Source organism: Danio rerio, chromosome 4, assembly GCF_049306965.1.
Source record: "Danio rerio strain Tuebingen ecotype United States chromosome 4, GRCz12tu, whole genome shotgun sequence".
Classification (NCBI taxonomy): Eukaryota; Metazoa; Chordata; class Actinopteri; order Cypriniformes; family Danionidae; genus Danio; species Danio rerio.
Window position 1 is genome coordinate 70,059,719 of NC_133179.1, and position 18,221 is coordinate 70,077,939.

The 18,221-nt window shown below is 38.6% G+C and overlaps 1 protein-coding gene across 12 annotated transcripts in view; it reads left to right on the plus strand.

The window, feature by feature from the left end:
* Positions 1 to 17,926, plus strand: part of si:cabz01069022.1 — a 29,466-nt gene extending 11,540 nt beyond the window's left edge. For 2 of the 12 annotated variants that reach the window (XR_012402631.1, XR_012402627.1), the window contains 2 exons: positions 15,293 to 16,639; positions 17,350 to 17,926. Coding sequence is in view for 4 of the 12 variants with exons in the window: in XM_073948882.1 (XP_073804983.1) it covers positions 15,293 to 15,948; positions 17,514 to 17,723 (866 nt within the window). In the remaining 8 variants the exon portion in view is untranslated. Of the gene's footprint in view, positions 1 to 15,292 lie in introns of all 12 variants that reach the window. The other 10 variants (XR_012402632.1, XR_012402628.1, XR_012402633.1 and 7 more) reach the window with 6 other exon arrangements.
* Positions 17,927 to 18,221: the final 295 nt, after the last annotated feature.

Here is an 18,221-nt window from a genome sequence, read left to right on the forward strand (position 1 = left end):
CATGCAGTCTTGCATGGCTGCACTGGCCTCTTTTGACCACTCCCTCACTGTCCTAACAGTAGCTGGCTGCCTCTTTACCAGTGGTAGGTAGGTGGACTGAAGGTACACAAGATTGTGATCCGATCTACCTAGAGGTGGAATGGCTATACAGCTGTATGCCTCTTCCACATTAGCATACAGTAAGTCCAGAGTCTTATTTTCTCTGGTGGGGCATTCTACATACTGTGATAAGGTGGACAGTGTCCTGTTCAGTGAGACATGATTAAAATCGCCTGATATGAAGACGAACGCGTCCTGGTGCATTGTCTGGAGTCTAGCAGTAGCGGAGTGAATGACGTCACATGCCGTCGTCGCATTGGCCGATGGAGGAATGTAAACAACAATGGCGATCACATGTGAAAACTCTCTGGGCAGATAGTATGGACGTAGCCCCACTGCTAACAGTTCAATATCCGGGCTACAGATACGTTCCTTTATCACAATGTGATTCGGGTGGCACCATCTTTCATTAACAAAAACAGCAAGTCCACCCCCCTTGCTCTTTCCACTCTCACGCCGAGTTCTATCCGCCCGGACACTCGAAAAGCCAGCCACGTCCACGACTGAGTCAGGAATATACTCATGCAGCCATGTTTCAGTAAAACACATCAAACTACACTCACGAAATTCTCTGTAGCATCTGACCCGTGCCGTAAGCTCGTCCATCTTATTTTCCAGTGACCTCACGTTGCCCATAACAAAAGACGGCAGGTTAGGTTTACACCGTCTTCTCGGCTGCTCATCAGACAATTTCCCATTCCTCGTTCTTTTCCCTCGCACCTTTGCTCCTCCACGGCAGCCTCTCTTAGTCTTCCCCCTCCGTAACTCCGCGGGGATACCCGAGAGGACCGCACTGTGCTCCGAAGCATCCTCCCTCAACGAGATCAACTGGTCCGGGGTATAAACAAAAACCGGATCACAACCGCTAGCTGTGTTAGCATTAGCAGTGTGCGGCAAGCTCAAACAAAGAGCAGTAAACAAAAAAAAAAACACAGAGATGGCTCTCTCTACCCTCATGTTTAAGGAGGGCACCGCTTACTAACACTAATAAACTAAAACAAAAAAATGAAAGATAAAGACAACAAATTAAAAACTCTAAAACACTAAGACACGACACAGAGCAGCAAGCTTGCGCCTGCGCACAAAATTTGTTAATTTAAGGACGGGAAATCTGCTTTGCGCTGTGGCGCATGGTCTAAAAGGGTTGATTTTATTTCCTTAATGAGTTATAGGTGTGTTTTGAGAATAAACCAATTAGAGTCTCATCTCCCATTCCCTTTAAGAGTCAGCTGCGTCGCGCTAAGTGCGCATTCGCTATTTACAGGACGCAAAGTAAGTCTAAGTGGAAAAACTGAGCATTTCACAAGCAAACAGTTAACAGTTATTTAACAAAAAAACTTAAACAGAGCATCTACTGCGTGTGAATGAGAGATAAATGATCTACTTTCACTCTTGGACAGGGAGACCTTTACGCACAGACATCAATTAGTCTATAAATAAATACTTTTGTTTGTTAAGCGCAAATATTCGTTTCAAAACTATTTCTAAATTCAGTTCTAATTTCCAGCAAAGGAATAAATGAACAATAATAACAAAATGTGCTCAAAAACCTGAGTTATATCCTAAAACACATGCTGTGCCCCATATGGTCTAAAACCTGACAGGTGGACAAATCTAAGCTTGTTTTTAATAAAACAAATATAAATATGGATATAATAAATAATACTGCTAATAATAATAACATTATACAAAAGCAAATTGTTATGAATGAACTGAAAAAGCCTCCCGAGATGAAGAAGGCATAAAAGCAGTGATTTTTCATATTTATGTAGGCTAGAAAATAATGTTTTGTAATATTTTAATCCTTTATATTCTATATCTATTCTTATTATATCCTATAAATATCCTTAATATTTAATTTTTTCATATGTAAAGATATTTGCCTATTGCTCTCTTGTGCGTATTAAGCAGTGCGTAAGCGAGGCGCAACTCTGCGCCGGAGTTTAGACCGGGTTAGTTTTGGTCTAATGAAAAATCTATTATAGTTTCTCAAAATAGCAACGCGCCAGCGGTCCGCCTCAGAACGCCTTGCTTTTTAGACCAGAACGCCTATGGGCGCACAAATGAGCGCTAATGCATTTGCTATTTAAACAGCGTAGCGCAACGCCTCAAAACCACTCTTGCGCCAAGCTGAAACTACCAAAAGACTACTGCGCCACGCCTTGCGCCACATTACGCCGGGTGTATGATAGGGCCCTGTAATTGGGAAATCTAAATTTGCTGAGCTCCGACCATCTCATGTGCTTCTGTCATCAGAGACTCCAAGAAATGTATGCCTGTGCAGATACCATGAAAACATAAAATTAGCCTCGGAATGTGTGCAACATATTATGCCGAGGCAGGCATTCCAAAGCACACAGAATTTTACCGAAGCTGCGGCCTGTGTTCCTGAAAGTCCTCTCTGCATGTTAGGAGAGTGCGCTAAATGCAGGAGCGGCAATCTTTTGGAAATGAATACTCTCTGTAACATCCCAGAGGAAGAGAAGCAAATGAAAGTATGGTGGTATGCATGGGAAACAACTGGAGGGCTGTCCAAGAAGGTCCAAAAGGATGGTGCACTGAGTGATGTACTTCATTTCCTGAAGACAGTGGCTACAAAATCTGTGCATCGCGGTTTTGTCAAAAGGCAGCAAAGCAAACTTTTTCAGGCCAAAAAACATCAGGCAAAAGCTGACCAGAAAACTGTGGTGCTGCAGATAGATTTTGCAGAAAATGACGCTGCTGCCTACCAGGATCAAATTCACACCGGCATCAGAGGCAGGTCACTGTGTTTCCCTCTGTTGTTTGGTCTGATGGAGATCCTGAGTCGTATGCAGTTGTGAGTGACAGCTTGGAACATGACAAGAGGTCTGTGGCAATACCAAAGTATATTCAACTGAAACATCCTGCAATGAAAGAACTTCACATATTTAGTGATGGAGCTGTTTCGCAGTTTAAAAATAAATTCATCTGGTGTTTTTACCGCTGCTGCATTCAAGGAGCTGTTTCCCACTTTGAGGGTGCAGTGGCACTTCTTTGCCACAAGCCATGGGAAAGGTGCAGTAGACCAGTGGTTCCCAACCTTTTTCTTAGGGGCCCCTCCCATGAACATATACAAACATTGGAGCCCCCCCCCACCATTTAAATACACACGCACGTGTACACATATGCACTATATATATATATATATATATATATATATATATATATATATATATATATATATATATATATATATATAGTAGGGGTGTCACAATTTCAAAATTTAATCGAAATCGATCGAAATTTATGCTCAATTTCGATTATCGAATAAAAAAAAAAGAATCGTCGATGCTGCCACGCCCCCATGTCACGTCAGCTTGGCTTGCCAAGCGGGAAAAAACAGGCTTGTTAAACTGCAGATACAGGAGACCCGTCGACAGAGCTTAAACCCTCTCCTCTTTCAATGAAGTCGCCGGTGTGGAAGCATTTTGGATTTGCAGTGAGTTATGTTGACAACGTTCGTGTTGTCGACAAAAAAACACAGTTTTGCAAGCTCTGCTATGTACGTATTAGGGTTCGTCCGATAGACAACACCGGCATCGCGATCCTCCGCCGGCCCCCGTTGCAAATCCGCTCGCGAAAAGTACACACTCAGGCCCTGTTTACACTGTCTTTGTTTTTAAATGGCATTTTAGAACGACAACGATTTGACATCCACAGTGGCGTGTAGCATTTCTGAGCAGCCCTCCTTCCTCTCTACCTCTGAAAACGCACATCACGTGACCACACAGACACAGACGCACACACAGCCATGCGCTCGAGACAGCAGGTCCAGGCAGTCAGAGGACTGCTTCAATCTTTCACTCACTTGTACTTAGTCATTTTAGCGAACACCTCAGATACTGTTGGCTGGTTCCTGTTGGTTGTGCGTCTTTTTTACCGATTCCATTATAACGACACAGATCACTGCCTATTCACGAGTCCCGCAGAAAAAGTGATTGACAGGTGGTTATTATGTGTGTAACTTGCCTTTATTCATTTACTGTATGATTTGTTTATGGGTAAAACAAAGGCCATGCAGGTCAGGTAGTTTAACCGGTAGGCTACAAATAATTAATTGGTCATTAATTAATTAATTATTCATAATTGAAAATCGAATCGAATCGTGCCTTTAGAATCGAAAATGTAATCGAATCGAGGATTTTGAGGATTGTGACACCCTTAATATATATATATATATATATATATATATATATATATATATATATATATACTGTATGTGTGTGTTTGTGTAATATTAATATATAATATGTATAGAAAATATAAATTAATCAGTTTTAACTTGTCTTGGCCTTCAATAAAACCAAAATTTAGGTAGGCTTTGTCATACTGTTTAATCTTTTTCTTCGCCTCTGAAGAATCACTGCATTTACGTTTCTCTCCCGATTTTGTTTTGATTTTGCCTTTACGACACGTTGACAAGCACAATGCGTGAGTGAGCAAAATTTAAATAATTAAAAGTTATTTATTTTAATTATTTTTACTATTATGTTGGAATTTTAAGCATGTGTTTTGCTATATATATATATATATATATATATATATATATATATATATATATATAATGGTACTTAAAAATACATATATAATAGTAGGGCTGCTCGATTTTGGGAAAAATCATAATCACGATTATTTTGGTCATAATTGTAATCACGATTATTCAAAACGATTATCAGTTGAAGTCAAAATTATTAGCGCTCCTGAGAATTTTTAAAAAATAAATATTTCCCAAATTATGTTTAACAGAACAAGGAATTTTAACAGTATTTCCTCTAATATTTTTTCTCCTAGGCTTATTTGTTTTATTTTAGCTAGAATAAAAGCAGGTTTAAATATTTTGAAACCAATTTAAGGTCGATATTATTAGCCCCCTTAAGCAATATATATTTTTGTTTGTCTGCAGAATAAACTACTGTTATACAATGACTTGCCTAATTACCCTAATTAAGCCTTTGAACTGCACTTTAATCTGAATGCTTGTATTTAAAAAAATATCTAGTAAAATATTATGTACTGTCATCATAGCAAAGATAAAAGAAATCAGTAATTAGAAATGAGATATCAAAACTATCATGTTCAGAAATAAGTAAAAAAAAAAAATTATTTCCATTAAACAGAAATTGAGAGGAAAAGGGTTGCTAATATTCAGGAGGGCTAATATTTCTGACATCAAGTGTATACATACAGTTATTTTCCACCCTGCAAAGGAAAGAGAAATAAATACAATAGAATAAAAATATGAAACAAACTGTGCTTAAAGCATCTTCACTGTAAGAAAAACACTTTAGCTACAGCCGTCCTTCCGTCAAGACTACTGAGGGATTTTCTCGTTGTTTGATTAATATTAGCCGCGTTTCCACTATCGCGCCTAAAGCGAGCGAGCCAAGGCCAGTGGCGTTTCCACTGTCACTTCCGGGGCCTAATAGGGCCAAAGCGGGGCTTTCTTGGGGCTAGCGGCCGGCTTTTTTCGGCCCGCCGAATACCTTGGGCCAAAGAGGGCCAGCCGGGGCTTCTGGGCAGAGTGAAAGGAGAGGCGGGCACAGTTTTCCGATCGCACACGAGTACATGCGCCAAACACATAAACAAATAAATAAATAAGAGAAAGAAAACATCTGGAACAAATTATAGGCTGGGGTCTTTTTTGCATATGATTGCCCTTATGTTTCTCTTTTAAATGTAAGGTTGTTGCATAAAATGATAGTTTTAATAAGTCACTTTTCTTTGCTGCATCTCTTTGATGTTTCAATAACGCATACTAATCTTTACACCATATTAAAGACACAGCAGACAGTAAAGGATTTCAATAGGTTTTGTCAAGTTTAATACTGTAAGTGTGTTTTTGCGCGTTTAGATGCCTGTGCGTGTGTGAGACCGAGGAAAAGAGCGCTCCATTCATAGCTCTGTTGATGCCGCGAGCGGCTTTTTTCTTTTATTTTTATTGTTCTAATTTATTTTGGAGATAATACACTATATGAATACAACAGAAAGACATTAAACTTTACAATTTTCATGTCCGCTTTTGTAGGCTCAAAACAATAGTGTCATATCTAGATAAAATAGCCTAAGCTATATTTAAATAATTTAAAGAATTACAAATATCAGATAGGCCTATAATAAAATCACATTAAATAAATAAACCAATAAAAAACTAATAAAAGCTATAGGTATAACAATTAGGTACTATATCAAACTGTTTCAAATTTATATTAAACTTTCATTTTTCAAAAGCCTCTTTGAAAAAAAGATTTTCTAAAAAATAAATAAATAAATAAACACCGGCAAATGTTTTAAATATTATTTATAAAGTATTTGGATACGATTAATCTAATCAAATCATGCAAACAGAGCATTTTCGGGGTGAGTGAACGCAGAAAAAGGAGACCTTTTTTTCTGTCTGCAGCTGCGCAGCACTTTTTTAGACGGAAAAAACTGCAAGTTCAAAATGTGTTCAAACTGTGTCCTCAAACAAGTGTGTGTGTTTTTATATAACGTGGTAAAATTAAAAAAGGAAATTTTAAATACATAAAGAGCTTTACAGTGCATTGCTGCTGAGCGCAACGAAATATATGTTTCAGTTCTCTCCGGAGCATTTGGGATGAATGTTGGACAGCGTCTGTCTAGAGGATGTTATAAAATACATTTTATATCGAGTTATTAACGGAGAATTTTATATATGTGGTGTTATATTATGGATGTGTGCGCTCCCTGTGCTAGGTCCCTCCGTTGGTGGCAAGACCACAGGATTTCGATGCCAGTCGGTCGGCGAGTAAATGAATATGATGAATGAAAGCACACAGGCATGTGCGTATAGACATGCGTTGTACTGCTGTACAGTATCGTGTCATTTGTTTGTTTTGGTTGTCCTAATTTTAATAGTTTCGTGATAATGTGGTGTGCTTTATCTGCATGATTCTCGCTGAAGTGGGCGGTTTGAGTGACGTTCGATTTGGGGGATGTTCTGGGGGCGGGGTTTACTGACGCGCTGCGAGCTACTAGCCCCACAGTGCAAACGCGACATGATTTCGGCCTCACTGCTCAACCTCCCGGGCGATTGGCCCGGCCTGGCCCGATATAAGCCCTGGCTCGCACTGGCCTGATAGTGGAAATGCGGCTAATGATAGAAACAGGGGGCAGTAGGAATATTTCTCGCTGTCTCTTTGGTTTCTCTTTCACGTGTCTTTTGATCCTCAACTCGTTTGTTTATTACACAAATGAGGGTTAATATAAATAATCACTAAACACCGCGTTTTGACACCTATTTGACCATTAAAGCGCTCACGTTAATGACTATAGATGTCTGCGCTCCTCTGCTCGTCTCAGTGTGCGAATGAGACCGGCCACATGCTTCTGAAGGCTGATTTATACTTCTGCGTCAAACGTCGGCGTATGCTACGGCGCTGACGCATAGCCCTTCGCCGTGGCCGTCACTGACGTGCACCTCTCAAAAATTGTAACTACACGTCGCAACGACGCGTATAAGCTCTGTGATTGGTCAGCTTGGTAGCGCTGACGAGTCTGGGCGGGACCGAGAGCCGCGCGAATGCCGCGAGCGATTGTTTACAAGTGTGGAGTCCCGTGAAGGAGCTCCGGATGGAAATTTTTGTTTTGTGTTTACCTCATAGTTAAAGTTGTTGCACGTCCGCCGGTTCCTGCCTCAAAATGAGCGAGTTTGAGCCACTTGTACATCCCAGAAGTGTTCAGGAAAAGCAAAACAGAAGCGAAGAAACTCGACACAGAGGAACATTTACACCTCACTGCCAACTAGCGTTTCAGAAGTGTTAATGCAGACCGACAGAGACAGCGCGCAGAAGTATAAATGCACAGCCACGCGCGTTGCATACGCCGTGGGTTACGCCGGTCACCTGACGCAGAAGTATAAATCAGGCTTGACTGAGTGCGCGTGCTGCACACACACTTAAGCACGCGCTCTTTCGCGCTTTTAAGAGCACCACGTGTACAACTGGAAAGGTGGCGGTATATGATGCAACAATCGTTTATCGCGATTAATGCTTTTTGATAACCGTTTGAAATCGAAATCGGATTTTCGATTAATTGTACAGCCCTATATAATAGTGGAGCATTTTTATGCCTTTTTCTACCTCAACACTTATCCTCTCCCGCGCCCCCCTACTCTGAAGCAGAACAATCTAGTGTCCATACTAGCGCTGTCAAAATTAACGTGTTAACGCATGCAATTAATTTTAAATAATTACCGCGTTAAAATTTTTTTACGCAATTAACGCAGTTGCAGTTTTTTTTACTTCCTGTTGTGGTGGATGTGTGTTCAACATGCAAGAAATGTGGATAAGACCAAGGAAGCACTTTTTGAAGGCAAGTTCCAGTATAAAACAATTAGTTGCATAAAAGGTTATCCAGAGTTTCATGCAATTTCAGGTGTTTCATTTTTAACTTTCGACTTCTGTTGTAAGTTGATACCGCATGGCGAACAGAAAGAAAATCCTCCGCATTTCATGACTCGGTGTTCCATTAAGGTAAGGTTCCTTTTAAGGCTACATGGTAGAATTTTAACAAGAGTATTATCTTAATCATATTAAAATCGGAGTATTGGTGTCTTATGTAAATGGACTCATAACGTCTGGTGAAGTCGCGAGCTGTCAAAGACAGGGCATTACTCTGCCTTTCAGCATGAGCCCTCCAAGTTGTGCATGTTTCCTCATTAAACGCAACAAAAGCGTATGCTTCGCGTTGTTGTGTCAGAATCCTTGTGAAATACAGTAATACTTTAGGACGCTTAGTTTAAGCAAATTTGATGAACGTGATCATGCGTGTTAAATCTGAGGGGAGTCGCTCCAGTATGGAAGGCCGTTGGGGCCAAAATGTCTGCAGCGCGTTGAGTGGTGTCAGAGGTGGAGTGAGCGACGTATCTGAGAGGGGTGTGCAATGTATTTAACGACCGGTTTGCGAGAAATTATCATTCATTTGTGGGCATTTGGGAGTCTCTGTGCACTTGCGGGATACTCCTAGTCTTAGCAACTGGATGAATGTAAAGGAGGATTAAGCAAAATTGTTTCTACTCTATAATTAATGTTCTCAACTCACAGCAATAAAACTTTACAATGAGTGCAACAGTTTGCATTCTATAGTTTATTATTATAATTTTTCATTTTCCATATCTGCAATTCCTGTATTTTGGCATTTTTTTGCAGTCCACTTAGAATCCAACATGGAAATCAATGTTTTCTTTATTGGCATTGATTATTTTGAAATTTAAATGTCATTAACATGCCTGTGTTTTCATTTCTGTAATAAATATGGCTGTCAAGCCAGGATCTTGATGGTTTATTGTGGGTTTGTTGTTTACATGAAGAAATCTGTGTTACAAGTTAAACAAAAATTCTATTAAACAATTATATTTTGAATTTAAATAGTTTTTGTCTTGCGTTTACATTAATTTTACATTTAAATAGCCAAAATTACAAGTTTCAGTATTTTAAATCCGATTAATCGTGATTATTATTTTTAAAAAGGTGTGATTAATTAGTTAAATTTTTTTTAATCGATTGACAGCACTAGTCCATACATTTCTGAACTCAGAAATCCTGACTGCTATTCCCGAAGAGCACTCAGCTGAGCATCAGTCAACAGGTGCGAAAAACATAAAAACTGGAGACTGTGTCTTGGTCCAGTTCAAAGCACACAAATCTGTCAGGCTGTTTGTTGGACTGTCAAATAACCAAGACCAGGGTGCACTGGAAATACGGTTCCTACGAAAGAACGACGGCGCTGGTTTTGTGTACATCTTACCTGTGAAGGAAGATAAATCTTGGGTGACACCTGACCAAGTTATTGAGACTCAATCCAAAAATTTGACAACAGATGAAGGTATCACTTTGAAGAGGCGGTTTTTGCAGATTAAAACATGGCAAAAACAAACGTCATCTGATTAATAATATTTGTACATATTTATTTGTTTATTTAGGCCCATTTGGCATGATTTTATTTATAACATACACATTTATATTTGATAAATTCAGCATTGTTATAATATTTAAAAACATCTTCATTTACAACCAACTTTTTTGAAATTCCTTATTTAAAAATATTTGTTCATAAGATTTGTGTTCACTGCATGCTTACCTTTTTTAGGCATCTGTTATCTCTTCTTACCACAATATTCATACGGCTAGATGTTGGCCAATGTAAAAAAAAGTTTGCATGATTAATTGTTGGCGCTATTTATTATTACATGTTCAATAAACTAACATATTTGATGTACTTTATGCTCACCTTTTTTTGGACTTTGTTTTGTCTTCATCCAATCTTCACCCAAATACCATCCTTTCTTAAACCCAAATAATAAAGGTAATCTTTTGAAACAATAAATAACATGCAGACTGTAATGCACTGGCTAATATTGCAATTACTTTGACAAACATCATTCCAAACATGAGAAAGAGAATATCGAAATATTACCTAATTTTTAATTTATAAAAAACTCCAGTGGGTGGCGCCAAGTCTCTATCCCTTCCATACCAAGTCACTGAATCATTTGTTCAGATTCGTTCAAAACATTCTCTGTGATAAAAGTGATTCACTATGAATGATTTACTGGAATAGTTTAAAAGCGCAGATTGGTTAAACGTTTGTAAATTTCGTTAGGTTTGTGTGGACGTGCGTAGCTACGTAGCTGTGATTTTGTAGAAAATTATTTTCACGAGAAACTGCCAAGACAGTCATAGCATTTATCCTTTTAAAATTTGTTTTCTCAGCACTGTCTTGATCGCTCTGTAAAGACTACATTGTAGCACGAAATCTTTAAAAAGTGGAAATTTGGTGCATAAACAACAAATGTCAATAAACCGCGTGATCAACACAAATCATGTCGCAGATGAATGCGCAAAAGCAAACATTAAATAAAACATTTCGTACCTGAACACTTCACGCAGAAGCACGTTTGTTTTGTAACCCGTGAATATCTCCATAACGTTAAATCTGCTAATTATTTCTGCATACTTGCACAAGGCCACTCGCAGATTTGAGGACCGCTCAATATTTCTTCATTCCAACGCTCATGAAGCAACAATCTCCCTGCATTTGGTCTTCTCCTGTTGCTCATAATGCGTGCGCGTCTCGCTGCAGGCATGCGCCGACTCCAGCAGAGTTTTCATTTCATGCAAAACATAAATATGTTTTTATTTTATTTACTGATTAACTATTTGTAAAGATAAATTATCAAAGCGACACAATTAATTTTCCAACCACTTTATCCAACACCTAAGCAATTTTCAAACCTGTTTTAACCCACGTTAAAATTAAAACATAATTTTCAAAGATTTCCATCACCCGACAACTGCGCTTGAGTGCTTATTAAAATTATATTACAGACGGCAAAATAACGTTAAAATCTTAATATTGATCTAAGCTTGAACTATACACTATAGGAGTATTATATTCGATATAGGATTGGTAATAATTCATTCAATATTTTTACACAATCGGTTATAAACAGTCTATAACCATTATAGTCATGCATTGTACACACCTATAACCAGCGCCTTTTTTCTGTGCTTGTTTAACATAGCCTACACAAAACATTTAATAACTAGACAGTAAAGTTCGTCGAGACAAACTTTGAGGCTGGCTTGACAAAGCCTGTTGGTAATAGTTTATTTAGTTTAAAAACAGTTTGAAAAAGTATAAATAGCATGTTACTAGCATGATTCTAGTATGATTTAGCATGTTACTAGCAAGAATCTAGCATGAATTAGCATGTTACTAGCATGATTCTAGCATGCATTAGCATGTTACTAGCATGATTCTAGCATGCATTAGCATGTTTCTAGCATGATTCTAGCATGAATTAGCATGTTATTAGCATTATTCTAGTATGAATTAGCATGTTATTTGCATTTTTCTAGTATGAATAACCATGTTATTAGCATGTTTCCAGTATGAATTAGCATGTCATTAGCATAATTAGCATATGGGTAGCATGTTGCTAGCATGATTGGCATGTCATTAGCATGTTAGAATTATTAGCATTTTATTGCACAGCTAATTACAGTCTATGGGACAGTTGCTAGGGTGCAGTATGTGGTAGTTAGGGGTGTGGCTAGAAAGTTAAAAGCTCATCAGTTATTGGTAGTTTGGTAGTCGGAGTTAAATGAGCTCAGCCATTAGTCTGTAGGACAGTCTGATGCAGAGTTATGAGCTCACAAAGTTTGATCCCATGTTAAGTCAATGAGAGTCTTTTGAATGGAAGTCTATGGGACAGTTTCTAGGGTCCAAAAGTGGTTGCTAGGGCATGGCTAGAAAGTTTAAAGGTGATCAGTTATTAGCAGTTTGATAGTCTGAGTTAAATTAGCCTAGTTAGAGTTCTGTGCGACAGTCTGACGCAGAGTTACGAGGTCACAAAGTTTGGTCCAATGTTAAGTCTATGGGATTTTTCCAACAGTCCCAGGACGTTTTTTGAAAAACCGAAAGTCAGATCAGTCTGAGGAGATATAGCAACCCGAGTCAGAATAGTTCGGAGGTCTGGAGTGAGTTTGGTGGTAATAGCTTGAAAGCTCTAGGAGGAGATGCGTTTTGTTTTATAGTCTCAGAAGAAGAATACTACGTTTATATAGCATTTCAGTAGTCTGGCTTTGACAAGCCAGCCTAATAAAGCTTAGGCTACTCCCTTACCCCGTTTTCTGTATGGACATTGTGCAACTGCAGATGAGACAACGAAAGCAAGCGCATAGAGTGGACAAATGAAACTATTTATTGAATCGATAATCGTTCAAACGCATCTCTGGAATTAACTTTGTAATCAAATAAAATAGTGCCATAACTGTGACGCTAGATTTTGACACCATTCTCCACACAGACACGGACTTGCGCACTAACAATCGGGCATCATTCAAGTTCGTCTGGAAACATCAGGAGCTGATGCTATAAGCATATTGTAGCTGATTATGCCATCATTATGCCAATTATGTCATTAAGAGTAAAAAAAAAAAAAGCACCATGCATACATCATTGTTTCCGAATTGACATTTGAACGTGCGTTAACCTTTAACAACATGCATGCCTTAATACGAATTTAATTTAACAAGAATATATCTAATTTGATTAAATAGTGCAACCTTACCATTCAGATGTCTCAGAGGTTAACGTTTCTTGGTTTACACACCTAACAGATATCCACAAAAAGGTCTTTGTTAAAGTTTTGAAAGCATTTATCTGATTTTCATAATGTGTCAACAGTCAATTTCAGAGCAGTCGTAACGAAGACAAGTCACGTCCGTAACGATAGTTCTACCTCATTAATGCAAAACTGAAAAACTAAACAAAACAAATTATATATGTCCCATGCAGAGCCAACTCTTATCCTTTTGACTGTTATATTTTTTTTGGCTTCTGCATTTTTATTCACAGAATTTTCACAAAGTATGTCAACTCACAAAACTCATGTCTTTTTTTTGTCACGTCCGTAACGCATTCATTTTGCCATCATTTTAAATATAAAACACCTGCATAGACTGATATTTTTTGATGCCTGAACTCCATGGTTAAGGGGTTAAAAAAATAAACATATTTCAATTTACTGTTAACATATACCTTCTCTGAGTATAAACGTTTCATTTTTTTACTGCAAATGTCACGTCCATAACGCTGGAATCAGCCACATTTTTCCAATGTATTTACTCTTAAGTGTTTTTGTACCCAATCTAGCCTCCAGCATCTCAGCTAACATTCTTTTTTGTTTGGACCCCTATGAGACATCTACATATTGTAACAAAATAGTTCCAACATTTGTGGATTTTCGAAGTTTCGCAACCATAGTTTATCATACCCTTAATCATCCTCTTCATGTACATGTGCAGTGCAATGCAAATCTTCAGGTTTCATAAAACGTTTGAGTTACACCATTGTCAGTGACAAACATAGGATTTATTGCCACCTCTTCCTTGATTGTCTTCATTCCAACCTCCTTTTCCAGCTTCCTTTAATAATACGGAAAGATTATTGTAATACAATTTTATTGCTTTACTCTAACCCAGGGGTGCCCAAGCATGGTCATAGAGGGCCGGGGTCCTGCAGATTTAACTCCAACTTGCCTCAACACACCTGCCTGGAAGTTTCTAGTATACAAAAAGAGCTTGAGTAGTCGATTCAGGTATGTTTAGTTGGGGTTGAAGCCAAGTCTGCAGGACAAAGTTTGGGAACCCATGCTCTAACCCTTGCCTAACACAGTCAATTTAGCAGACATCCACTACAAAATTGGCGCCCCAGATGGGACCTCACTATTGAGTGGATTGAAAATCATGGTTGGTGTCAGTATACAACCCTTCAAGCCTTGTGTTTCATTTGTCCACAACTGATAAACACTGATATTTGCCACTCATTTCCTTCTCTTGAATCGTCGCCATATCTCGGATCTGACATTGAGTTGGTAACTTTGTTCATTGTATGTCCATGAGAGATGGAAAAAGATTGCGTTCGGTACCATCGGAAGTTGAGTTTTTGCATCACACCTGAACCCATTGTCCTCCATATTCCTTATCTCAATATATCAAAGGAGATTTGCGCATTGTGACTTGCTTTTTCATCTGAAGGGCCAATTTCCTCTCAGAAAAATTATGCCAAAAGTTAAGTCAGTTCAGAAAACTTCAAAATCTAAATCAATTGTTTTTCTTGACATTTGTAGATTCTTTCCATTTCCAAGAATAAATCTTTTCTCCCCATAAGGTGCAAGAATTGACTTGCCCGTGTTTTTGGTGTCATCAACCTCAGTATCAATCAGCTGTGTATGAAAGTAGCAAGACTTGAGTGGTTGTATACCGACACCAACCCTGATTTTCCAACTACTCAATAGTGAGGTTCCATCTGGAGTGCCAAGCTTGTTGTGAAGTCTGCTAAATTAGCTGAGTTAGGCAAGGGTTAGAGTAAAGCAAAACCAATTGTTACAATAATCCTGCAGGATGACACCTGTTACAAAGTTTATACGCGAATAAGTGTAAGTGACTGTGTTTCAATCTGCACAGCTGTGAGATTTTATACCCCTCAGTGGATGTAGACACAAGGTCATGCAAAACTTTGGAAAGATACATCTATTCATTCATTCTTTCGGCTTAGTATCTTTATTCATCAGGGATCACCAATAGCGGAATGAACCGACTTCTGTATCAAATTAGGGTTAAATTGTGTTGCTCTCTTTCCACCTTAGACCTGATGCCTGTGAAAGAAGAGGAGATTCAAGAGCTGAATATCATCAAGGTGGAAATCGATCTAGATGAGAAGGATCACGAATTCATGTCTGGAGAAAAAATTAACATCTCCCAAACTGAAAATACGTTTTCGGAGGAAGAAGCTGGAAGTACATTTCATAGTTCACAAAGCAGTAATTTCAACTTGCAAACAATTCACACTGCAGAGAAGACTTTCAGCTGCCAACAGTGTGGAAAGAGTTTCAATAAAAAAGGAAACCTCAAAGTCCACATGACAATTCACACCGGAGAGAAGAATTTCAGCTGCCAACAGTGTGGAAAGAGATTCAATCAACAAGGCAGCCTTAACGTTCACATGAGAGTTCACACTGGAGAAAAACTATTCACTTGCCAGCAGTGCGGAAAAAATTTCAGTCAAAGGGGAAACCTTATCAACCACATGGTTGTGCACAACAGCGAGAATACATTCACCTGCCAACAATGTGGAAAGAGCTTCAATCGGAAAGGAAACCTGAAAGTCCACATGAGAGTTCACACTGGGGAAAAGCCTTTCACCTGCCAACAGTGTGGAATAAGTTTTGCCCAAAAAGGAGGTATTGACGAACACATGAGACTTCACACTGGAGTGAAGACCTTCATCTGCCCGGAGTGTGGAGTAAGTTTCACTCGAAAAGGAAACCTGAAAGTCCACATGAGAATTCACACTGGAGAAAACCCTTACACCTGCCAACAGTGTGGGATGAGCTACATTTTAAAAGCGACCCTTAAAAGACACATGCGAACGCAACATGTAGAAAGCGGTTCACCTGCTAGCACCGCGGAAAGACATTCACCCAATAAGAAAACCTTAGAAACTACATGAGAATTCACGCTAGATAGAAGAGATTTGTTTGCCAACAGTGTGGAAACATATTAGATCATATTAGCGCATGACACACACTAATGGATACTTGCACACACACACTTTTATTCAGATTTATAAAGCAGTCTCTCTTTCCTAAAGGAAATAAAAATATATTCAAATCACAGTACTGCAAATAAGCTAAGCTTCAGATCAGGGGTGTCCAAACTCAGTCCTGAAGGGCCGGCGTCCTGCAGTTTACTTGGAACTAAACTTTGCAGGACACCGGTCCTCCAGGACCGAGTTTGGGATGTAGATTTTGGGACGTAGATTGAAATAACAAGATGAAATACACATTTAGCTAGCAAAATCTTAAGATTTGGCTTGTCGATTCTTTGTGTTCCTTTGTGCACTGCAATCTCTATTGTTTACAAGATGTCTGTGCAATGGCCAACATCACCAAAATACTTCTAATATCTGTGCTAATGTAACATGTAAACCAGGGGTGGTCAACCCTGTTCCTGGAGATCTACATTCCTACAGATTTAAGTTGCAACCCATATCATAAACACACCTGCCTGTAATTATCAAGAGCAGTTCAGTTCCTAATTAATTGGATGTGTGTTTGATCAGGGTTGGAGCTGAACTCTGTTGGAAGGTAGAGCTCCGGCAACAGGGACGAGCATCTCTGATGTAAACTAATACAGACAATTATTCCTTAGTTTCAGAACATATATTGTTGACAGCCAACCAGAACCCTTTTCTGAGGCTTCTGATAGGCCAACATGACTTTTACAGTCAGGAATATATTTCCTACTGTTGCTTTGGCATGCTCTTGACTAGGGGTGTCCAAACGTATTCCTGGAGGGCTGGTGTCCTGCATAGTTTACCGCCAACTTACTTCAACACACTTGCCTAAAAGGTTTACTAAAATATGTAGGACACCGGCCCTCCACGACCGAGTTTGGACACGCCTGGTCTAGTCCTTTAGGAGCAAAGATAGGCAGTTATTTTTGGTGTGGACACGGTGTGCTCTGGACCAAAGAAGGGTGCTCAACCCTGCTCCTGGAGATCTACCTTCCTGCAGAGTTCAGCTCCAACCCTGATCAAACACACCTGAACCAATTAGATAGGACCTGAACAGCACTTGATAATTACAGGCAGGTGTGTGTGATACGGGTTGGAACTTTAATCTGCAGGTAGGTAGATCTCCAGGAACAGGGTTGAGCACCCCTGATTTAGACTGTTACCTGTAGCCAGGGTTTGTCATGGTTTGGGGTTGTGTTAGTGCCCTTGGCAAATGTAACTTGCACTTCTGTGATGCACCTTTAATGCTGAAAAGTACATTTTGGAGCACATCATGCTGCCTTCTTTTCCAGGGATGCCCATGTATATTTCAACAAGACGATGCAAAACCACGTCCCGCACACATTACAAAGTCCTGGCTGCAAAGGAAGAGGATACAGGTACTTGACTGGCCTGTCTGCAGTCCCGACTTGTCTACAATAGAGAATGTGTGGCACATTTTGAAGGTCAGAATGCGACAGCGAAGACCCTGTACTGTTGCCCTCCTTAAGACTTGTTTGTAAGGAAAATTAGCATAAAACGACACCTGAAACAATTCATCACTTGGCATCTTCAGTCCCTAAATGTCTTTTAAGTGTGGATAAAAGGAATGGCAATATTACAAAGTGGTAAATGCTTTACATTTATTTTTGAAATGTGTTGCAAGAACCAAAATTGGAATGTGTTTATTTAAAAAAAAACATTAAATAATGTTTGTTGTACTGTCTGCAATGAAATGCAAGTCTTTTTTTATTTGTGTTTTCTATAATGTCCCAACTTTTTAAGATTTGGGCTATATATATATATATATATATATATATATATATATAAATATATATATGTAATATATATATATATAAATATATATATATATATATATGTAAATATATATATATAAATATAAGTATATAAATATATACTTATATAATATAATATATAATATAAGTATATATATATTATTATATAATATATATATTATTTTATAATATATATATATATATTATTATATAATATAAGTATAT